This window comes from Epinephelus moara, chromosome 18 (genome assembly GCF_006386435.1).
Source record: "Epinephelus moara isolate mb chromosome 18, YSFRI_EMoa_1.0, whole genome shotgun sequence".
Classification (NCBI taxonomy): Eukaryota; Metazoa; Chordata; class Actinopteri; order Perciformes; family Serranidae; genus Epinephelus; species Epinephelus moara.
Window position 1 is genome coordinate 14,282,977 of NC_065523.1, and position 20,286 is coordinate 14,303,262.

General features: G+C 43.3%; 1 protein-coding gene across 1 annotated transcript in view; it reads right to left on the reverse strand.

Moving 5' to 3' along the window:
- Window positions 1-20,059, reverse strand: part of ngfra (nerve growth factor receptor a (TNFR superfamily, member 16)) — a 40,411-nt gene extending 20,352 nt beyond the window's left edge. Inside the window, exons 1-3 of the mRNA XM_050069894.1 lie at window positions 19,651-20,059; window positions 16,585-16,747; window positions 6,980-7,342 (exon numbers count right to left, since the gene is read on the reverse strand). Coding sequence (XP_049925851.1) covers window positions 6,980-7,342; window positions 16,585-16,747; window positions 19,651-19,689 — 565 coding nt within the window. The 5' untranslated portion in view covers window positions 19,690-20,059. The remainder of the gene's footprint in view (window positions 1-6,979; window positions 7,343-16,584; window positions 16,748-19,650) is intronic.
- Between the last annotated feature and the right edge of the window lie 227 nt (window positions 20,060-20,286).

Here is a 20,286-nt window from a genome sequence, read left to right on the forward strand (position 1 = left end):
TGCACAGTGATGACGGGGCATTCCTGCCTCCCGTGGGGGGGATTGGTTTACTGAAGTGGTAGAAAGTGTCTTTCACGGACAGAAAAATACAGCACATGTGCGTGCCATACTTAGAAACACAGAAATAATGCAGAGGCCTATTTAAAGCCTCGCTATCGATTCGGATCTGTCTAAAAGGAGGGAGCGCTCGGAGGAGTGGAACACGGGTGTCTGTATTACACGCATTTCTTGACCTTTCCCGGGATGTAGTCAGGTTTCCTCAGCTCTGCCATACATCACCCTGCTAATGCGGGGCCGGCTAATGGCATTAGCAATGCAACACGAGCTCGCAAATAGAATAAATTTTCAATGGGAAGGTGTGAAAGTGAGTGAGAGTGTGCAGACCGTCTGGCCTTATAGTTTGTCAAAGAAGCCTTTCCTTTACCACACTGGGCTATCATTCATCCTGCATAGCTGTAAGTGCCTTTCTTTGGTGCAATGTTTTCTCCATGCAGATGTATGTATGCCTCTCTCGCACCTCAGGACTCGGCGTAAATTGCCTTTCTCATTCTGAGCCAAGATGACAGCCCTCCTGGGAATCTGCCTCACACAACACTGACTCAACCCAGAGCTACAGCTTAAGTACAGTATACTACATCTTCATCGTAACTCCCCCTCATTCCCTCTATTTCTCAGGGCTGATGTAGAAAACACGACTGGCGGTAGACCAAAGGATAAACCTGGGGCTCCAGAGGCTGCATACCTCAGCTGGAACAGAATGGGAGCTTAAAGGCGGCGGTGGAGCTTTAACAATTTCATTTTGGCTTCAGTGGGTTTAAAACACTCATGAAACAAAATAAAACTAGCCCGGGATTTTATGAGCGTGGGGCTGTGTGCGCAGGGAGATGTGTTTATTGGCGGGGTGTGGACGAAGGGGGGTAGAAAAAAAAGATTTAATTTTTATGAGCCATTGAGGTCTTTATGGTGAAGTTAACCCCAGGGTCTTGTGCAGAGGTTGGTGTCTTGGCTTCTGCCAGTTCAGGGTGGAGATGAGCAACTATCAGGCGCAGCACATGTACAATGACCTCTTTATCAGCCGCCAAACACTCCCCGTCTCTCAGCTCGGGCTCTATCTCAATCCTACTCTGTGTTTGTCGCCGGACGCGCACACATCCATCACACACACATACTACAAATTATTCAAGTGAGCGCTCTGTCTTCTATTAGGGAGGGTTAATAGGGAGAGCGGAGGGGAGGGCAGACAGAGAGGCAGAGTGTTAGGAGAGAGTGAGGAGGGGGTGCAGATGAACAGAGGAGCTGCTGTAAAGTGCTCTGATTAGCAGGAGTAATTATACTGCAGCGGTGAAGGCGCTGAATGCACACTGGCCACCTTCCACCGTTCTGCTAGCCCAGCCACTTGAGGGCCACTGTGGGAAGAGATAGAGAGAGCAAATGAAGGGAGGAGGGGCGGAGAGTAATGAAGAGAAGTCTGCCTTTATCTGTTTTTTTTTTGTTTTTTTTTTAAATCATCCACTCTTCCTTGTTCTCGAGGACAAACACTCCGATGCTTCGACGCAAATCTTCTCAACTGGAGATTGAGCAGCACCTTTTTGGAAAAGCTCCGCCAAGGCCAAATGGACAGAGACCTTCGATAAAAGACGCAGGAGGTGTTTCCAATTTTCACTTCAAAGATGGTTCACACATGTCCGGAGTTTAATGAAAAATGCACAAGTTAAAGCGCACTTGGCAAGAGGAAGGAAGAGCATGCATGTGCCGAGTTAGCCTGCTATCAGCTGTATTGATTTTGGATGCTCATAAAAAGTGTTTGTGTGTCTCAATCTGGAGAAGACTAAGCTGGTGTGCGTGTGTGTCTGTCCTGCAGTCGAGTGTGGGTGCTCATAGAGGTCATTCAGCGAAACCTGAGCATGAGCAGAAGAAATCCCAGGACTCAAATCGACCCCCTCAGCATAGAATACCAGCACAGCACATATGCTGCAGCCCTCTCTGTCTGTTTTCATCTCTATTTCCTTCTCGCGCTCTCTCTCTCTGTCTCTGTCATTGTATCATGTAATAGACACTTGGTGACAGCTGGATATGAACTGGGGGTTTAGGGATTTAAAAAAATACCCTGATCATATCTTGGGGAGGGAGAGAGACAGCAGGATAGGAATTAAAAAATATTTTCCTCACATAAAAAAATACACAAACAGGATGAGAATCCCAGGGAGGCAGCTTCCTGTTTGCTGCAGAAAACATATCTGAATGCATCCTAGGCCACCATGGAGGGCCTGGAAACATCATCATCACCACATGCTACTGCTGCCATTACCCACAGGCCCACTGGTGCTACATGACAGGGCTCTCCTTTCAAACAGACGTCCCACAAGGTCACTTATCGTGCCATTTCCAGTGGCAACTGTTGCTGCTGCTACAGTGCTATCACTTAGGACAAGGAGGGTCAGAGGTGAGATCAGCTGCATGGGTGGGCGCTAAATAGGCAGCAAAAGGCTCTGTTGTAGCCTACTGTACATCTAATACGTACAGTAGATATTCTGCAAGTTTTAGGGGACATAGGGTGCAGTTTGTTTTGATGGCTGTCAGTCCTGTGACCCTCAGAGTGGACACATCTTGCCCCTTGATTAGACCACATTACTCTACAGTACAAGACTTAGTTAGATATACGTGGAATCTGGAGTCTGATTGAAAAAACAAGGCAGAATTTGCCAAGATGCAGGGAAATAGTCATTCTTGGCACCTGACCATTTGGAATCTGGTACGCACATTTGCTTCCAGGACTTCGACAGAGGTTCCAACTTCAGACTTATGGCATGATTCAGACAGTTTGAATACTGCAGGAATTTTTTTTTTCTCATGTCCTTGTTTGTATTCTGTAAACAAAAGTCAGCAAAGCTGAACTTTGATCTTAACTTGAGGTGGCAGAGATGTGGACATCACCTGGTCTTATGATCATTTGTTTTTATTGCGTCATCTTTCCGCTCCGCTCAATCTGTAAACAAGACTGAGTCTACAGCCATGCCAACAGCTGTGAGGCTGTAAATAGACACAGCAGTGCTATGAGATAAATGCTAACATCAGCATGCTAATATGCTCACAGTGAATGCTTACGGTGCCTTTGTGTTTGCACTGGGAAGGTGGAATATCAGATTTCCCAATCTGAAATTTTAACTGGAATGCCCCCTGACTCAGACAGTCAGAGGAACCTCACCAACCCTGACCTCAAAATCCAATGAGGCTGCGCCGCGCATCAATGGTAGTGAAAGCTGTAGTAATATACTGTTTATTAGCGTGTCTGTCTTGTTGGTGTCTCATCAGAACAGTCATACCCACAGTCCTGTCCAACTTATATCAGTGGATATGTTGCTACACGGTGGTGTAGTGGATGGTATACGAGGGTATACAGGGTATACCCTTCTCTTTCTCTGCCCGTTTATATTATACCCACCTATCAGTCAAAAAGCCATTGAAATACATAGGAGAGTATACCTACTTCCTGTTTGATAACCTACCCATCTACCTACTAGTACACTAATCTCATTAACTGCATCACTGTTGCTTGCACAAAATACAGAGTCATTTATTGTTATCAAGTGGTATTGCGAGCCCGGTCTCACTCCTTGAAATCCGCCGCATGTGGTGTCCAACACCAACGACAAAAGGAGGGCAGGAGCGTTGGTGGATGGGTCCAACAAACACTAACTTTCACCCAAGAGAGTGGTGTTCACGTCCCGTAAGACTCTAAAGCCAAACCCTGTTCTTTTTTCCTAAACCTAACCACTTCCTTTTGTTGCCGAAAGCCAACCATGTGTGTTTGTTGTTGAAGGAAAAAAATCTCAATTTGCGGTGTTGGAATGACATAGTGTGTTTATTTTGACAGACTGTATTTAAACTTCAGATTTCCTGTGAAAATGGAAGTGTATCTCAAAAGAAGAGAACTTGACACATGTCCCAGAACATCAACAAACAACGCACCCTGGGTACTTTGCACGTCATATGTGGACGTGGAAAGTCAATGACCAAAACGTCAATATGTGACAAAGTTGGAGTGAGAATGTGTTGCAGTTGCTAACGCTTGCTAATCTGGCTTGTCCTGGTATTGCTAACAGCATCTTGGTTTTCTGACTTCTTGCACTGGAACGCGATCAACTCAGTGTGACATCATTACTAGCTCCAACCTCCGACCTCCAAGGTAAATGGAACGCAGGATTACATACTGATGTTCCGCAGGTTTAATGGTTACTATGTTCACCACCTTAGCTGAGCATGTTAGCATGCAAAAATTGGCTAACTGGCGCAAACCACAAAGTACAGCTGAATGTTATTACTTTAAATCAAAGTATTGGGCAAATTCAAACTTGATCTGATGATGGTAGTAGATGAAAAGTTGGGGTCACCAAAGCTATTACAATGTATGTAAACTGTAACATAAAATCTGCATCAAATTTCATGGCAATCCATCCAATAGTTGTCGAGATACTTCAGTCTGGAACAAATGGGTGAACAGAGAAACAGCCTGACATTGCTATCATTCATCATGGCTAAAAACGTATCTCCACTTTTGCTGAAAGAACATCACCTTCATCCTGTTTTGTGCCCAGCTGTAGATAAATCCTGCAAATTTCTTGCAAAGTTTGACCCAGTGGCACACGATTTAAAATGCAGAGCCAGGCAGAGGCCAAGGTTTTGTTTGTGTTAGAAATAACCGTGGTGATGCTTTATTGATGATAAAGGTCTAAATGTGGCACCTTTGATGGTGTTTGGTACACGTAGCAGAAGAGGTGGTAAGTCTTCGTCTATGTTATTAGCCCTTCTTCCACCTCATCTACCACTCCTGCTCTTATCTCTCCTCAGTCCATTTCTCCGCTGCCTGTCAGTGCTATTACAGTCTATTAAAAAAGGAATTTACACCCTCCACGCGGTGCTAACACATCCTCTGTACTGAAACAGGGTGTTGACAGGTTTTTGAGGTTCATTAACTTGGTGGACCCAAATACCTGCCAGCGTCTGAGGCCATGAAATCCCAACCAAATCAGCCTTAGTGAGAGGAATATTGCAGCTCAAGTATAAAGCCCAACGTTCATATCAGAGGCCGCTATTGAGATGTTCATTTAAAAATTATAATGCACATAGGAGATCGATAAATGCCCTACATTAGCAAGTGCTCCTGCTATTAAGTGCTTTTCTTAGAAGCATTTAATCATCCCACAACGTTAAGTGCCTCTTCGGTCAAAGTTTACTTTAAAAAAAACTCACATGAAAAGGAAAGAGCTTTTCCCAGGAACAGACAAAGACCACAGACTTCCTCTGAAATCAGGGTCTGTTGTTGGGAAGAGGTCGTTTTTGTTGCAACTGCTGAAGATGTCGAGTTTTACTTTACACTCCTCTTTTATCTGATACTGCTTTAAAGGAAGATAGCAGATTTTTATCAAGGAAACCGAGAGCAGTGCCACCTCAGACGTTTTTACCACCCAGATTTGGGCCTCGCAGCCCCCTGATGAGGTCGATTTCATGCCTCGTTCGGCCAGAGAATTTACAGCCTCCTTGGTTACAAGCTCCCTCTACTCTTGGATACAAGGAGCTTGTGTCTGTTTCTAGCATGTTGCCTTCTGCCTTGTGGGAGAGCAGATTATTCATTGTCTTTGTGTTGACACTGAAGCAGTCTTTGACCTTTTAATGCTAAAGCTTTCAACTTCCTGCCATTTGAAAACATGACAGGCGACGACCTCTGACCTCGCCTGTTCCCTCAGACACATGTGGAAGTCACTGGTAGCTGGTCTGAATGTGATTGAGACCTGATTGAGACATATATGATGGCTCCAACACAGCTTTGAAATTCTTGAGTGTGCAGCATCTGGTCTGTTCTCGATCTCTTTTAAGGGCGCTTTCACACCTAACCTGTTTGGTTCAGTTCATTTTGACTCAGGTGAACGCTGTCGCCTGAACTCTGACTCAGATAAAACAACCACATCAAGACAGCTTGAAATGAGGGTTGTCACTTTTCAAACCTGTAATTCATCTGCTCACCAGATCACATCACTTTAGCATGAATTCATAAGCTAAACTACTATTATATTTACTCGTCACCTGATTTAAAATCCAACAATCCATCACATCCCTGGATTCATTTTCCGCACTGCGCATGCACGTCACAGAACAGCAAGTTAGTTTGGAAGATGAAAATGCCTACCATACATTTAGCAGCTGGGAATATTCCCAGTCATTGTTGTTGACAAGAGCATTGTTGTTCCATATGGTGGTACTAAGACTCACTGTGAAAAATACGTCCTCAAACCTCCTGAAACACCTACTATGACTAAAAGCGCAACAACAGAAAACTCATGGAAGTACACTGCACCAAAGTCGAGCCCTCCTCAGACATAGATGATGATTACATAGCCTTCCACTGGTCAAACAACCAAAGCTGGACTCTATAGTAGACAGCTGCACGCCACAAGCAACAAAGAGCTAATGAAGCTTGTGGTGGATGAAATGTTGCTTATCTCCATGGTTGATTGTTTGATCAATAAAATGTGAGAAAATATTTTTAAAAAGCAAACTTTCATTGTCTTAATTTCCTTAGCCCAAGTGTTTTGTCCAATCAGCAGTTTAATACCTGTAGATATTTGGTTTACTGTCAGATCAAAGTACATGTTAAAGAAAAGCAGAACATCTCTGGGACTAGAGAATGTTTACAGGCGTTTTTGCTTGTGAAACTACTGCCACGATGAATCAACTGTCAGAATAGATGCCAGTTCTGTCAACTGATCATTTCAGGTCTTGTTTAAATTTCCCCGGTGAGTCAGCGTAATGCTGATGATGCACAGTGACAGTCCCCAACACTGTCCAATGAATGATTTACCCGTCAGTCATTTGAGCTCATGTTTACTGTTTTGAAATAAGTCACTCAGGAATGCATCTTTTTCTTGTCTTGACTGAGTCACCTGAATTAAAAGTGTGAAAGTAAACTACATGTCAGACTTACTATGACAGACAGAGTCTCTGTTCGGTGTGCACGTAGCCAGCTGTATCTCACTCTCCTCATCACAGATGGTGCAGGGCAGGCAGGGGTCGAGGGAGCTTTCCCGATCAGAGAAAGTATCGTCCACGCACTCCTCACACACTGTGTCGTGATTGTGTTCACAGTGTGCAAACACGCCTTGACCCACCGGGCACACCGTACACGGCTCGCACTGGCCGGATATCGTGTCAAAGAAGAAGTTGTAGTTGCAGACGCAGATGGCGTCGTTGGAGTCGGTGCAGGGCGTCTCCATCCGCATCAGGCCAATACACTCAGTGCAGGGCTTGCACTGCTCCGTGAGACTGTAGTTCTCTGAGAAGGTCTCACCTGCAGGTGAGAGGACAGGTCGGAGGAGATGAGACAGAAAAGTGAGACAAAAGAAACGAGAGAAGCGGCAAAGAGCAAAGCAGGTTAGAAGATGGAGTGAAAGCAGGAAATATGAGGAGGTAAACAAAAGGATAAACAGTGGGTCTAATGACATTAATCATGTTTACTGCACATTCATTAGAAAGGAGGACACATTGATCCACTGGGCTCTTAGTGATTTGTGCTCCGGGACAAGAAAGGTGCTCTTGTCGGGGAGCGAGTCAAAAGCCTGCTGTGCTCATTACGATATCGATCTCAATGTGTTTGTGCTGCGCTGAGTAAACTGCTTTAATCTCAGTCATACACACAGAGTAAAGTGCAGGTGCACTGACATGCTTACACTGATGCAAGGATGATAAAGACTTGTATTTAGTATACCCGAGTGATCAAGCTATCACTCTGGTATATGTAAAGGCCTTGGAGAGTGTTAACCATTCTGCCAAAATGAGGCATTTCTGAGATGCTGGAATAAAATTTGTGGACATGTTTTGCCAATATTTCATCTAAATTACAATTTTGGAGTTTGTGCTTATAATTTTGATTAAAATTGGTTTTATTTATTAAATATATTGTCTTCCTGAATCTACTGCTTTAGAGCCATTCATACAAAAGAGAAATATTTAGTATTGTTTACTTTGCTAAAAATAACTAGGTCTATAGTTCTTATGTAGAATATTTAATTAGGGCCGCCAAAGAACACCCTCAAACAGATCTTGCTTCTGATTGGTTAATGCCTATGATTGTGCTTGTCAGCCAGTTTAGATGACGCTAAGGAGCCTGTAGGACACACTAGTCTTTGAGTTTGCATAACCTCTTTGTTTATTGTGTTTCTATGTTTCATTTTTTAAAGTTTAGAAAAATAAACTTTGATATATTAATTGGCTACACTCAAAATGTCAGTTAGCATCATTATTAGCATTAGCAAGTAGCAGGGTTTCCCTAACAGATGCGTGTGAATAAATAAAGACTGAGACTCGACAGCGTTGCTAGCAGTTTAGTGAGGCTGTACTGAAATGCTAATATTAGCATGCTCACAGTGCATTCTGATGTCTGGAATGTATTATGTTTATCGTTTCCACTATCTTAGTTTAGCGTGTTAGCATGCTAACATCTGCTAATTACCATAAAACACAAAGTTCTCCTGTAGATCAACTTTTTTCTTTTAATATTATCCCTGCTGAGTCAACAGACATGTAGGCATGGTTTATTTTTCCATCCTCTTTTGTGTCTTTTGTTTGAGGAAGTAGCCTCTTAAAACCAGTGTGTGGCACTGATTTACAGTATATCGGTGGTATATTAATTTATTTATAAATCCCTGGACTTTAATAGCTCATGTGTTTCCGCAAGATTTTTGCTGATGTTAAAAACTTTCTGCACATTCAAAACATGTCACACATATCTGTGCATTATGCTGCTCTTCTTTGGAGGTGGACTACTGAAACTAACTGAAACACTTCTGATCAGGCATAGTAGGGGATCATCCCTTACTGGATCAATATGAGACACGATTTATCTTGTATTTTTGTGCACAGAGTTGTTAAAATGATAATAATTGACTTAAATACTAGTAGGGACAATTCTGTCGATCCAACCTACGCCCCTGTCATGGACATAGTTGTGAACATTCTGTATTAACCACATGCTCCTACACTTGGCTATACTTCAGGTATGATACTGTATATATACATTAATATGCAACCAACCTGTTTTTGCATTGTAAATGTCACCTTATAATTTTAGATGTGCCCTCTTCCCACTATTTATTGCCACTGTTGCACAGCAGTTTCCCTCGGTATAAATGAAGTTTTAGCGTATCTTATCTCATTGAACAAATTTAAACTTAGACCTGACGGTGGCACTAGATGAAAAATCAGGGCATCACCAAAGTTATTCAACTTCAGCATCCGGGAATGATGAATGTCTGCACACAGTTTCCTTGAATCCATCACATAGTTGTTGAGATATAACAGTCAGGACCAAAGTGTCGGACCAATGACATTAGTTATGGTTTGTGTCAAACATTTGCTCAATCCTTGACAGGGTTTGGACAAATGTTATGTAGCAAATTGACTGTGTCCTCCTCCTGGAAGGATGTAAAAAAAAAAAAAAAAAAAAGACTGCCTTTTAATCAGTGTATGTGTCCAGAAGATGCCGATTTCAAAGAACAACTTCACTGCATGATATTGATTTTGTTTAAAGGTTGTGAGCACGAGAGATAGCAGACCACAGCTGAGTTGCGGAGAACAGCGCCGAACAGAATGAGGTAAAAGCCGTGCTGACTAATTGCCTTCTGCTTTTCAATTACTTCAAACACTTCAGATTTGCTCTCCAGGAACGTTTGCATCAGGAGGATTTAGGAGAGTTCATCGCTGAGGAAGTGATGACCTCGAATTAGCTTAGTCTTACACTGAGAGTTCCTAGGGGCTCAAAGTAATCTATTAATATTGCATGTTCATATAGAATTATTTTCAGATATAATTGGATGCCTGCTGAATTATGCATACAGTGAGGGAGAGGAGGGGGGCTGTGAGTGTGTTTTAGTGGTTGAATGAGATGGGAGTGGAGTAGAGAGGCTGACAGGGAAATAAATCTACGGCTCAGATTCACTACAGAGGCAGCTTCACTGTTCTCCAAATCCCATTTTACGTCTTTTTTTGTGGCATGCTTAACATGAGAGCGGTCACCTTGCAAGAGCTGCAGTTCAGACAGAAACGACACAGTGTGTGCCGTTCCACTCCCACCAGAGGGGCGGCAAAGTGCTGCAGGAAATTTTGCATCCATCCAGTCAGCATCCAAGTTTCACAATATGAGATGATGAGACAAGAATGCATGTTGAAACAGCCTTGTAAATTGTTCACTGACACAATGCAGCATGTTGCAAGTTACCACTGGTTTAACATCTCCGTAGGGATGATAAAGGCTCTTTCTCTTACAGTGAAACAGATCCTTTGGGGTGGGTGTGACTGTAAAACTCATAGCTGTAAAGATGTGTTAGACTTCTTTGTGCAACTCTTATCAGCGTATGTCTGAGTGTGTGTGTGCACGTGTCTACGTTTCTCTGTGTGTGTGTTTTTCATGGGAAGTGCTTAGTGGGTGTCGTGTTGAGCAACAGCATATTGTCAGTGTGAAAAGCCCTGCAGCAATGTCCCAGCACTTGCTTTGCGTTGTAAGCGGCTCTGGCAAGTAAACGCTGGCACAGACTGAAGCTCTAAACACCTTGTAAACAGCAGCGCGGCTAAGAAGCCGACGATGAAAGCTGTCACATTATACAGGCGGACTGAGCGGAGCAGACGGCGGTAATGTGGAGACAGGTAGAGGGTAGGCAGGAAGACGGATCAGAGTGGTCGCTCGATTTGCTCCAGTGCATCTCGGGACTGTTTGAGGGTGGTCTGGTGAGCGAGACGTTCAATCCGAGTCTAGGAAACATGATTTAGAGATCAAAGTGTTGATGTACAACTGGAAGGGGAAGGGTCAGGGGAAATGGGGCAGTCGGGGATGTAAGTGAGTTCAGTTTCCTTCTCGGAAAGACACACACCATCAGACACAATGTTTTTTCTTCTCTATCTGTCTTCACCTCTCGCTCTTATTACTGTCTGGAGGCAGAAGTGATAGAAGAGAGTGACACCGGCTGAACCCGGGACAAATAACAGACCTCGGAGGTAAACGATTATTTGAATTTGTGAGCTCGAGGCCTTTGTTTTTCTTTGCAGTCAGGCTCAACTGGGCAAAGCTCTCCTCATTCATTTCAATTATCCCACAGCGCGCAGGCTAATTTTACCTTGCATGCATGAGCCCCTTTCCAACCCTTGTGTGTGTAAACACATCTAAATGTGACCATATGCACTGCAGATTGTGTGTGTGTGTGTGTGTGTGTGTGTGTGTGTGTGTAATTTATGTGTCAGCACTTTCATTTAGAGCTAAAAGAAGAAAGTAAAAGGCCAACGAGAATCAGGTAGAGAGTGTCATCTTTAATAAAATATGATCCTTTTTTTAATTGCCCCCAGTTGAACGATGACCGGAGCATCTCAGCAATCAGAGTTTTTGTGTTCGGCAGTAAAAAAGGCTGTTGGTAAAGGGAGATGCGGCTGTGTACCGGGGGGGATGATGCACTTAAAATGTGCCACTTCAGCCCATGGAGACCCCCCTCCAAACACTGATGTGTTTTGGCCCCATTAGTGTCATCAATAATGTAGCTCTGGACAGCCTTGAAACTGCCCGATGATCTCCACAATCAGCACTTTAGGTGTAAGCTTTTAGTGAGGATGGCCATTTTTGCCACTCCACAGCGTGTCAGGGTCCATGTTTCAGCAGGGAGACCGATTCCTTCCTGACCCTCTGCTGACTGCAGATAAATCATCATCATTTGAAAATCTGCGTGACAGCTTTATTTGTCTTGTTGAACATGAAACATTTTTGTGCGTAATTATCGCCCTGCTTCATTGGTCCGCTTAGCTTTTTTTCTAGATTTGAAACAGGTGTTTCAGGATATTACCGAAGCTATTATTGGGAGACCAAAGGAGGGAAGTTGTAATTTAGCAATCAACAGTTGCTCTTGTATCCTGTGTTGAGCTGTTGTTTTGCTAGGATGCCGTGTAGTGATGATGCTTCCTCTGAAAGTAAAATAGAGGACCTGCCAGGGGAAAATCTCCATTTCCCCTTTCTTCATCCCCCATGATCCAATGTTGGAAGCGATATTCTTTATGCTCTGTTTTAGCCTTCACCAGACGGGGCTGTGATTCTACTTTCGTTCCTCCTGTAATTCCCCAGTGAGCCCCAGTCCAGTCGGCCAGCGGGGTTCTCCTTAAACCCTGCGTTGACTCGTGAGGCTCTGCCTTTTGTCTCTCTGATCTTCAGTCAGTTCGCAGGGCAAGTTTTTCTGAATGGTTCACTAAGTGAGGCAGGGCCGGTTGTCTTGTCTCCCATGACAGCAGAGAAAAGTGGAGGAGACTGATAAATATTTCAGCGCTGCTGATGCTGGCACTCGTCCCAAGCTGGGATCGGGAGGCCGTGAAAGAGGGGGGGTTACTCTCACAGGAAGTGGGGAATTAAGGGGGGTCACGGTAAATAAAGATTCACCCATATTTACCATTAAACAGGAAATGGATGTGTTGAATTTTACTCCTCAATTATTCATCTCAGCACTTTAGAAGATGTATTCATAGCAGCAGTTTTCCAGGTAAGGTCAGTGTTTTAGCCTCTAACTTCCATATAAATCCCACTCAGTCTTGTTTTAGCATGTGTGCTCCTGTGGGCCTCAGGTACATTAAGATTTTATCCGCTGAAACAAAAACAATATTGAAACCAATGAAAATGCATTGGCACCGGAAATTGAGTGCAGCCTCCTGGGTATTCGAGCTTAATTGTTGAGTGTTTATCAGCGTTGAATACCGCTCCTGTACTGCAGAGCAAGATAATTGTTCACTGTTAGAGGCACAATAGGCTTTCCAATATGGTTTAATTAGCTGGATCAAATGAGTAAAGAAGCATTGATGTAACAGTATGCATGATGAATGAGCAGATCGTGCCCTTTGGTGCCTGGCTCTCTAATACCATTTTATCCGCTAATACAGACGATGAGTCATAGCAACAGGGAGGAGGAGGAGGGGGGGATGCTGGCTGAGAGAAGTGAGTACAGGATGGAGAAAAGAGGAGACACGACTCGAGTTGGTGGGATTCGCTGGTGTGGAGGGGTGGGGGGGATGAGGGAGCGCATGAGAGAGAAAAAAAAAAAAAAAAAAAAAAAAAAAAAAAAAACCTTATCAGAACTACAGTCCTGAGGGCCAGCCCACATCATAGCAAAATGGAGCTGTGGTTTAACGTCTACGCATCGTCTGCCACTGTTTACAGCAGGAATATGAAAAGGAATATGACGCGCAAGACAAACTCCTCCTGACGTCAAACCAAAGATAAAGTCCAGACCCTTGTGGGGCTGAGACGTGTTTCTCTACAGAATCCAGGCACCTCTACTCAACCAATTTCCTGCTCCAGTCTATCAGACGCAACGTTTGATGATGACTATTAATTACCCTGCCTATTCTCCATCGACTGGTGTGACTGGATTTTTAACAACACCGATGCAAAAGCATGAGAAGTCCACTTTCTTATTCTCTCATATGGTTGCACAAAACCCCACTTTTGCCAATTTCACACCACTACCTTTTCTAACACTGACTATGTTTGAAGGAGTTGGTTTATGTGAAACTGACTCACAGTATTTTTTTTTGTCTTTGCCCCGGTGGCACTGTCGCGCTCTAGATGTAGAGAATTGGCTTTCTTCCCCTGAACCCATTGCTGAAGCTCTTGAGTTGCTCAAGGCGACGAATAAAAAATTCAAAGGGGTGAAATCAGCCAGACGTCAGATTCTTAAAACTATAACACAACGTAGAGATTTGCATCTGTTGTGCAAAGAAGTTCACAAGTTCAAGGATGATCAGAGTGTCGGATTTTGTGAGGACAAAGAGCATTCCTGCCAGCCTGCAAACATTCCTCCAGAATTTAATCATTTCCCTCAACGTGACATCCAGTTGATATTATTGTGTTTTAGTGTTAAAAGACTGTTTACATGCACCATTTGTCAGTGTTTACATGCGGCATGTGCGAGTGGATTAATGCAGTCAATCAATGTTGAACAGAGCGTGCACTCTGAACGTGTAAACAAGACACATTTCGTCACCTTAAATTCTCAAACTGATACAATTAACACGTCCTAAGAAAAGGTGTGACATTTATCTTGTCACACTTCTTCAGCTCCTCCTGAACTACGCGGCGATGTTCGTGACCTATACTCCACTCTTGACATAACACCAACATCTTTAAGGGCAGAAAGAGCTGCAGGAACGTGATGCAGAAAGACGCTTGACTAAAACATAACACGTTTTCTTCTTCTTCTTCTTCTTCTTCTTCTTCTTCTTCTTCCCTGAGATGTTATGGTGTTGGCACCTCTCCCAGCTCTGGTCTGTAGAGCCACTGCTAATGGTTCACAGCCTGAGCCGAGCTGCGAGCGAACACATTTGGACCCACTTAACAAGCATCAAACATGTGAATTCCTGTCTTATTTCTCAGGACACTCGATAAAGGCAAAACAGACACTTCATACAAGTGAGTAAATTGGACAATAGGAATTTGTTTTGGCTTTACATTTGTTGTGTTTGAAGTTCAGGGCCGGAGCTGCCATTAAAAGCACAGAGAATGAATGTGGATGTATAAATAAAGATGATGCAAGTGCAGAAACTTTGCATTAATTGGGTGTGAGCGTGTGTTATGCTGGTGATGACATGCAGTTTACATCTGTATACACTGTATTTTTATTGTCTCCAGATTGGCTGTAATCCACTTATGTTTGACACAGGAAGTGGAGTTTCTGTAAAGTCATGTTTAAATATTTTGCTGCTAAAAGTTCTTCAATCTATTAAAGGGTTAATTCACCCAAAACAACAAAAATAAGACTTATTTTGACCCGTCTGTGAGTAGATTTCATTGGAACCACATTGTACCAAAGATGAAAATATGTTGACAGCGAGGTCTGTGGACATTGTTTGTGGAAAAGACTTTGTGTTGCTGCCACAAATGGGAATGAAAGCACAAATTGCAAAGGAAGAAATCTCAAAACCTCAGAACACTAAACTGACAAGTGATGGTAGGAACATGAGGGAATGTGTTGGTACTACTTTTCTAATAAGGAAAAGATTGTAATGTTTAACTTCTGTTAATGTTTTTTCACGTGAGATAATTTTACCAAAGTAAATAAAGTTGTTTCTAGGATTTTAATGAATGAAGCTGACTTTGTTTCATTAATTTTAGGGAGAAAAAGTAACTCACTGACAATTACATTTTATGATTTGCCAAGGGGGGACATTTTTTTTTGCAAAAGAAACTTTAGAGTGGCATTGTGAGTATGAAAATTAAATAACATCTGTGTTATAACTAATAGCTTTGTTAATATTTAAAAAGTAAATTACTATAATTATCTCTGGCAGGTGTACGTCTGGAGGGCTGTGTTTGTGTGTGTGTGTGTGTGTGTGTGTGTCTGTCTGTCTGTCTGTCTGAATTTGTGTGTTCTCCCCATGTCAGCGTGGGTTTTCTCTGGGTACTCCGGCTTCCTCCCACAGTCCAAAGACATGCAGGTTAATCGGTGACTCTAAATTACCCGTAGGTGTGAATATGAGTGTGAATGGTTGTCTGTCTCTGTGTGTCAGCCTTGTGATAGTCTGGCGACCTGTCCAGGGTGTACCCTGCTTCTCGGCCAGTGAGAGGTCCAATGGAGCCCAATGGAGCCTATCTCGGATAGGATCCAGCCCCCCCACAACCCTCAACAGGATAAGGGGGTTACAGAAAATGAGAAAAAGAATGAAATTACTGATTTTGGGTTAGGCTTCACTGATTATGTGAATGTGTTCAGTAAATTTGTTAGGCATGTTAATGTATCTAGATTTTGCTTTTTTTTTTTTGCTTCTTTTTTTTTTTCTCTCTTGTCAGGCACCGTTCAGGGACCAGTACTGTTTTAAAAGCATCATTTTGCACCGGTATGGGAAAAAACCCTGCTATGGACAAAATTAATATTGGCAAAAGTCCAGTACTGAATGGATCAAATGATGAACTTGATCAAATGGATCCCCTGGATCAAAGATTTGTGGCCAGTAACTGTTAGCAGGAGAACTCAACCTAGTCTGTGCCATGTGTTGTGGCTCAATCAAATCTAGACAATGCTTCTGAAATGCATTGCAGCGCGTCTGGTGGAACACAGCTGTGTAGAATGGCTGCGATCAGCTCAGGCGGCCACCTGGTGAAGATCTGCACTCTACTGGGTGCACTTCTCTAGTCATAGATTAGTAATAAGCCATTAATAAATAATTAATTAACTTTCTAGGGAAATCTAGGGTTACAAGTTGTAAGACATCTATTATGATTTGGTACCATATTTTGTCAGGTCTGTAGTTGTAAATGTCAGTATATCTTTAATACATGGATTGTGGTCCAGAGAGCTTAAGGCATTTTTCACAACCTGGCTACCCAGAAGTTGTTGGTATTAATTGCTTATAACTGATCCATAAAGCATTATAAACCCTTTGTTACATCCTATGAGCTCTGTATGCTTTATCAGAAAATAGCAACAGTGGTTTTTTTTTTGTTTTGATCAGAACATACAGTAGTTGGCAGTCTTAATATTCAACTCTCAACCTTAATAAAAAAAAATCTCCACTCACTGTCCAAACACTGTGCGCAGACAGTCTGCGTGGCGCCGCATTTCTTCACCACTCCCTCTCCAGGTGGACACACCAGGCAGCATTCTCCACTGGTAGTGTACTGGCCGGATTCACAGGGGAGCTGCACTGCCCGCTCTGTTTTCGACGCCAACGCTAACGCCACCTGCGACAACAGTGCAGCACATCAGAGAGGCACTTTCACACACATATCCAAACAGACACGGCACAGGGCCACTGTGACTTAAACATACACAGCAAAAAAACAAATTGATGAAAATCACTGCCAGGTGTCCAACCTGTTCTTTGAATCCAAACGCTATCAGGATTCATCATAAATCATGTTGTCTCCACCTGTATTAGACACACTTTAAACAAGTCTAAACTGCCCTAATAGCTCCCCTGAAGGCACATCAGCTCTAATAGTGAACTCATGACACGCTGCGGCCCAGGCAGTTACCATAAAATCATGTGTGCACGACATTATACACATGCCCGTCCTAATTACTGTCTGAAGGTGAGAGTGGCTGTGAACGCCAGCCCCTGCTTCCGATCAGCGCCGGCATACACACATGCTTGTGCTTTTATGCTTGTGAGGACTTTTTAATGGGTATAATGCCTTCCCTACCACCTAACACCTAACTGTAACCATCACAACTGCATGCTTAAATCCAGCCCTTAGACTGAGTCTAACTGCTGAAAGAAAAAGTAATTCCCTGACAGTTCCTTAACGAAGTAAGAATGTCCTAACTTTGCAAAAATATCTTGAGGGTCTGAAACTTAAATTGGTCCTCACTTAAGGGACAAAGTTTTTGTCACTTAGGAGGGCATTGGTTGACTCACCCTAACTTACCAAGTCTTAATAGTGCAATTAAATGGTTTACTTTGCAGGGGCCACATGGGAGACAAGTCCCCATAATGTGACTGTGTCCACAGATTTTTGTTCACATACACACTTTTTTTCCTGTAAAGCAAACCTCCACTCTCACTGGATTCACAGCTGAGGTGATAAAGTTGTTTTCACATTACATAACGAGTCTTTTTTATAACTGAGTCCTAATTTGCATATCACAGATACACATTTTATCAGCTTAAATACCTGCAGCGTGCTGTCACTGCTCTGGAAATACACACACATTTGCTATCTCTCTCCTCCTGGCCCACGAGTATTTGCATCCATGGTTTAAATTTCTCCATCCTGTCTAGTCTACTCCAGTTATCACCTTCTTTCTCTGCCTCCTCTCTTGTTGCATTTCCTCGGTCTCTCTCTCTCTGATACAAATGCCACGCAGCTCTGCTGGCAAAAGAACTGAGGCTTGTTCCGCTGGTGTGTACGCAACAATGTTAAATAAAAGGAATTCATATCCAGACGTTTTAGAACAAAGAAAATCATTATACTGAGACACTTTCATGTCCTGTGGCTCTTATTATGTAACGAGCGAAAGCTCATTTCCACTTAATTCACATTTGCTGAGACATCAATTCAATCTTTTCTCTCTCTCCCTCACCCTCATTCGTCCCTCCCCTCCATCCTCTCTCTGCTGTCCCTGCTTTCATTCAGAAACAGATGTACTGAGCAGCCAGCAGCTCTCTCTCGTTCTCAGTGCTCTTGCTCAACATTTCCTTCTCTCTCTCTCATCCCCACTTTTTCCTCTCAAGGTGCATTTCTCCTCCTGACTTAAGAAACTCAACATTTCTGCACAAGCTCAGTTTTTACCTAAGTAAATCATCAGGATTAAAGTCACGTTTTTGTCTGCAAAAACGAACTCTGGACGTTGTCCAAAACCTCAAGAGAGTTCCCTCTTGAATCTGCAGAGCAGGATTCATGTCCCTGACTGCTGCGCCAGCTCCCTTTCCTGTGACATCTCCCTGGACTATCACTCAGCTCAAACGCAGATTAATGGCAAAATCAGCGGGAAATTGGTTCACCAGCAGCAGGAACATACACACACACGCCCACAACAATACGGTGACCCAGCTGTGATATGCTTGGTTTGTACTCTCCTCAATTTCATGGTCAATTTGAGAGTTTATTTCTAAATTTAATTCTACCAAAGTGCACCCGACCGTCGCCACCCTTTAAACCAGCTGTCATAACAGAGTGTCCCCCTCATATCCAGGGCTGTTCACATGATGACTGAGCTGCACAGCCCAATTAGACCAGCTGCTGTGGACATACCGGAGTGCTGGGAGGATGTGCCCTCTCTGCTCTGTGCTGTATCGCCACCTCCCTCTCATAATCAACTTTTTCACATTATCACAACAGCCTCATGTTTTAATGTCAAAATCAGCCAAACAATTACCAGCTCATGTCGGATAAGGATTAAAAGAATCAATTTCCTTTCTGTAAGCTGCGGCATCTTTATCTCTCCTTATTCTGATATCCCAAAATTAACCAAAAAAAAAAAAAAAAAATCTAAATGACTTCCTCTCATTAATGCTATTAAAGTCTGGGGCAGAGCCGCCTGTCAGCAGATTGCTCCTGGATGTCTGAATGCTGCCCAATGTGAAATCTACTAATCCAAGCAGTAAGGCTGGCTTAACTTTTCCTGTCTGGATGAAAACAGAGTGAGGCGTGTGCCAGTGTGCATGTATGGGCATGTGTGTGTGTGTGTGTGTGTGTGTGTGTGTGTGTGTGTGTAGAGCTGGAGGGGATATAATTTAACCTGGGAATAATATCACACGCAGATCAGCTGTTTACCTAAATGCAGCACCTGCATGTTTAACAAGAAAAATAGGCACATTGGTCCTTTAAGGGAAACACAATAGCACTGATACACACTTAAACCCTGTTTATAATATCATAGAAATATTACATGCATCATAAAAGGAATAATAAAAGCCAAGAAGAGGTCTGAAGTCCAGAAAAACTCACTACAAACTATTATAGGAATATTATAGCATGTACAATTTTCACTCAAATTAAACATCAGTGTTAAAAAAAATAATGTCACAAAGTGCATTAGGTGACTGAAACTCATCCACAGTCTCCACAGAGTAAAAAGAAAGAAAACAGTATAATGAGAATATGAGAGCAAACACGCAGTTGTTTCTGCATAGACTACTTACCAAAGCGCACAAAATCACCAGCGATAAGGTAGTAGTCATCCTGCGTCGCCTGCTGGAGTCACACAACAACAGATCTTGTGCAGAGGAGGCAGCGCTATGTGGAGGAGGAGGAGAGCCGCTCAGCGGGAGTGCTCATTTTAATTCCAGCGGCGGCGGCTTTTATCAATGAGTCCGCACCATCACGCGTCTGCCCGGGACCTCTGGACTGGAGTCAGATGTGACTCTGGTGCACCCCTCAGCACCACCACCACACACAGGAGAAGGAGAAGAAGAAGAAGAGGAGGAGGAGGAGGAGGAGGAGGAGACCGTCCTGTCCGGAGTGCTGCTCAGCTGCAAGTGCACTGCGGAGGAGGCGAGAGGAGAGAAGAGAGGGGGCACGTCCACCCTCCGGTTTATTACCCCTGATACTCCTGCAGTAAGACTATACAACCTGCTCCTCTCTCTCTCTCTCTCTCTCTCTCTCTCTCTCTCTCTCTGTCTATCCCTCCCTCTCTCTGTCTCTCCCTCTCTCCCTGTCTCGTGCTTTAATTTCACGTGAGGTCTGACTCAATGCAAAAGTGACATAAAAATGATTTATATTTATTGTAAAGGACCAGCGTTAATGTCTGACACATTCATCACCTCACTTTCTTTTTC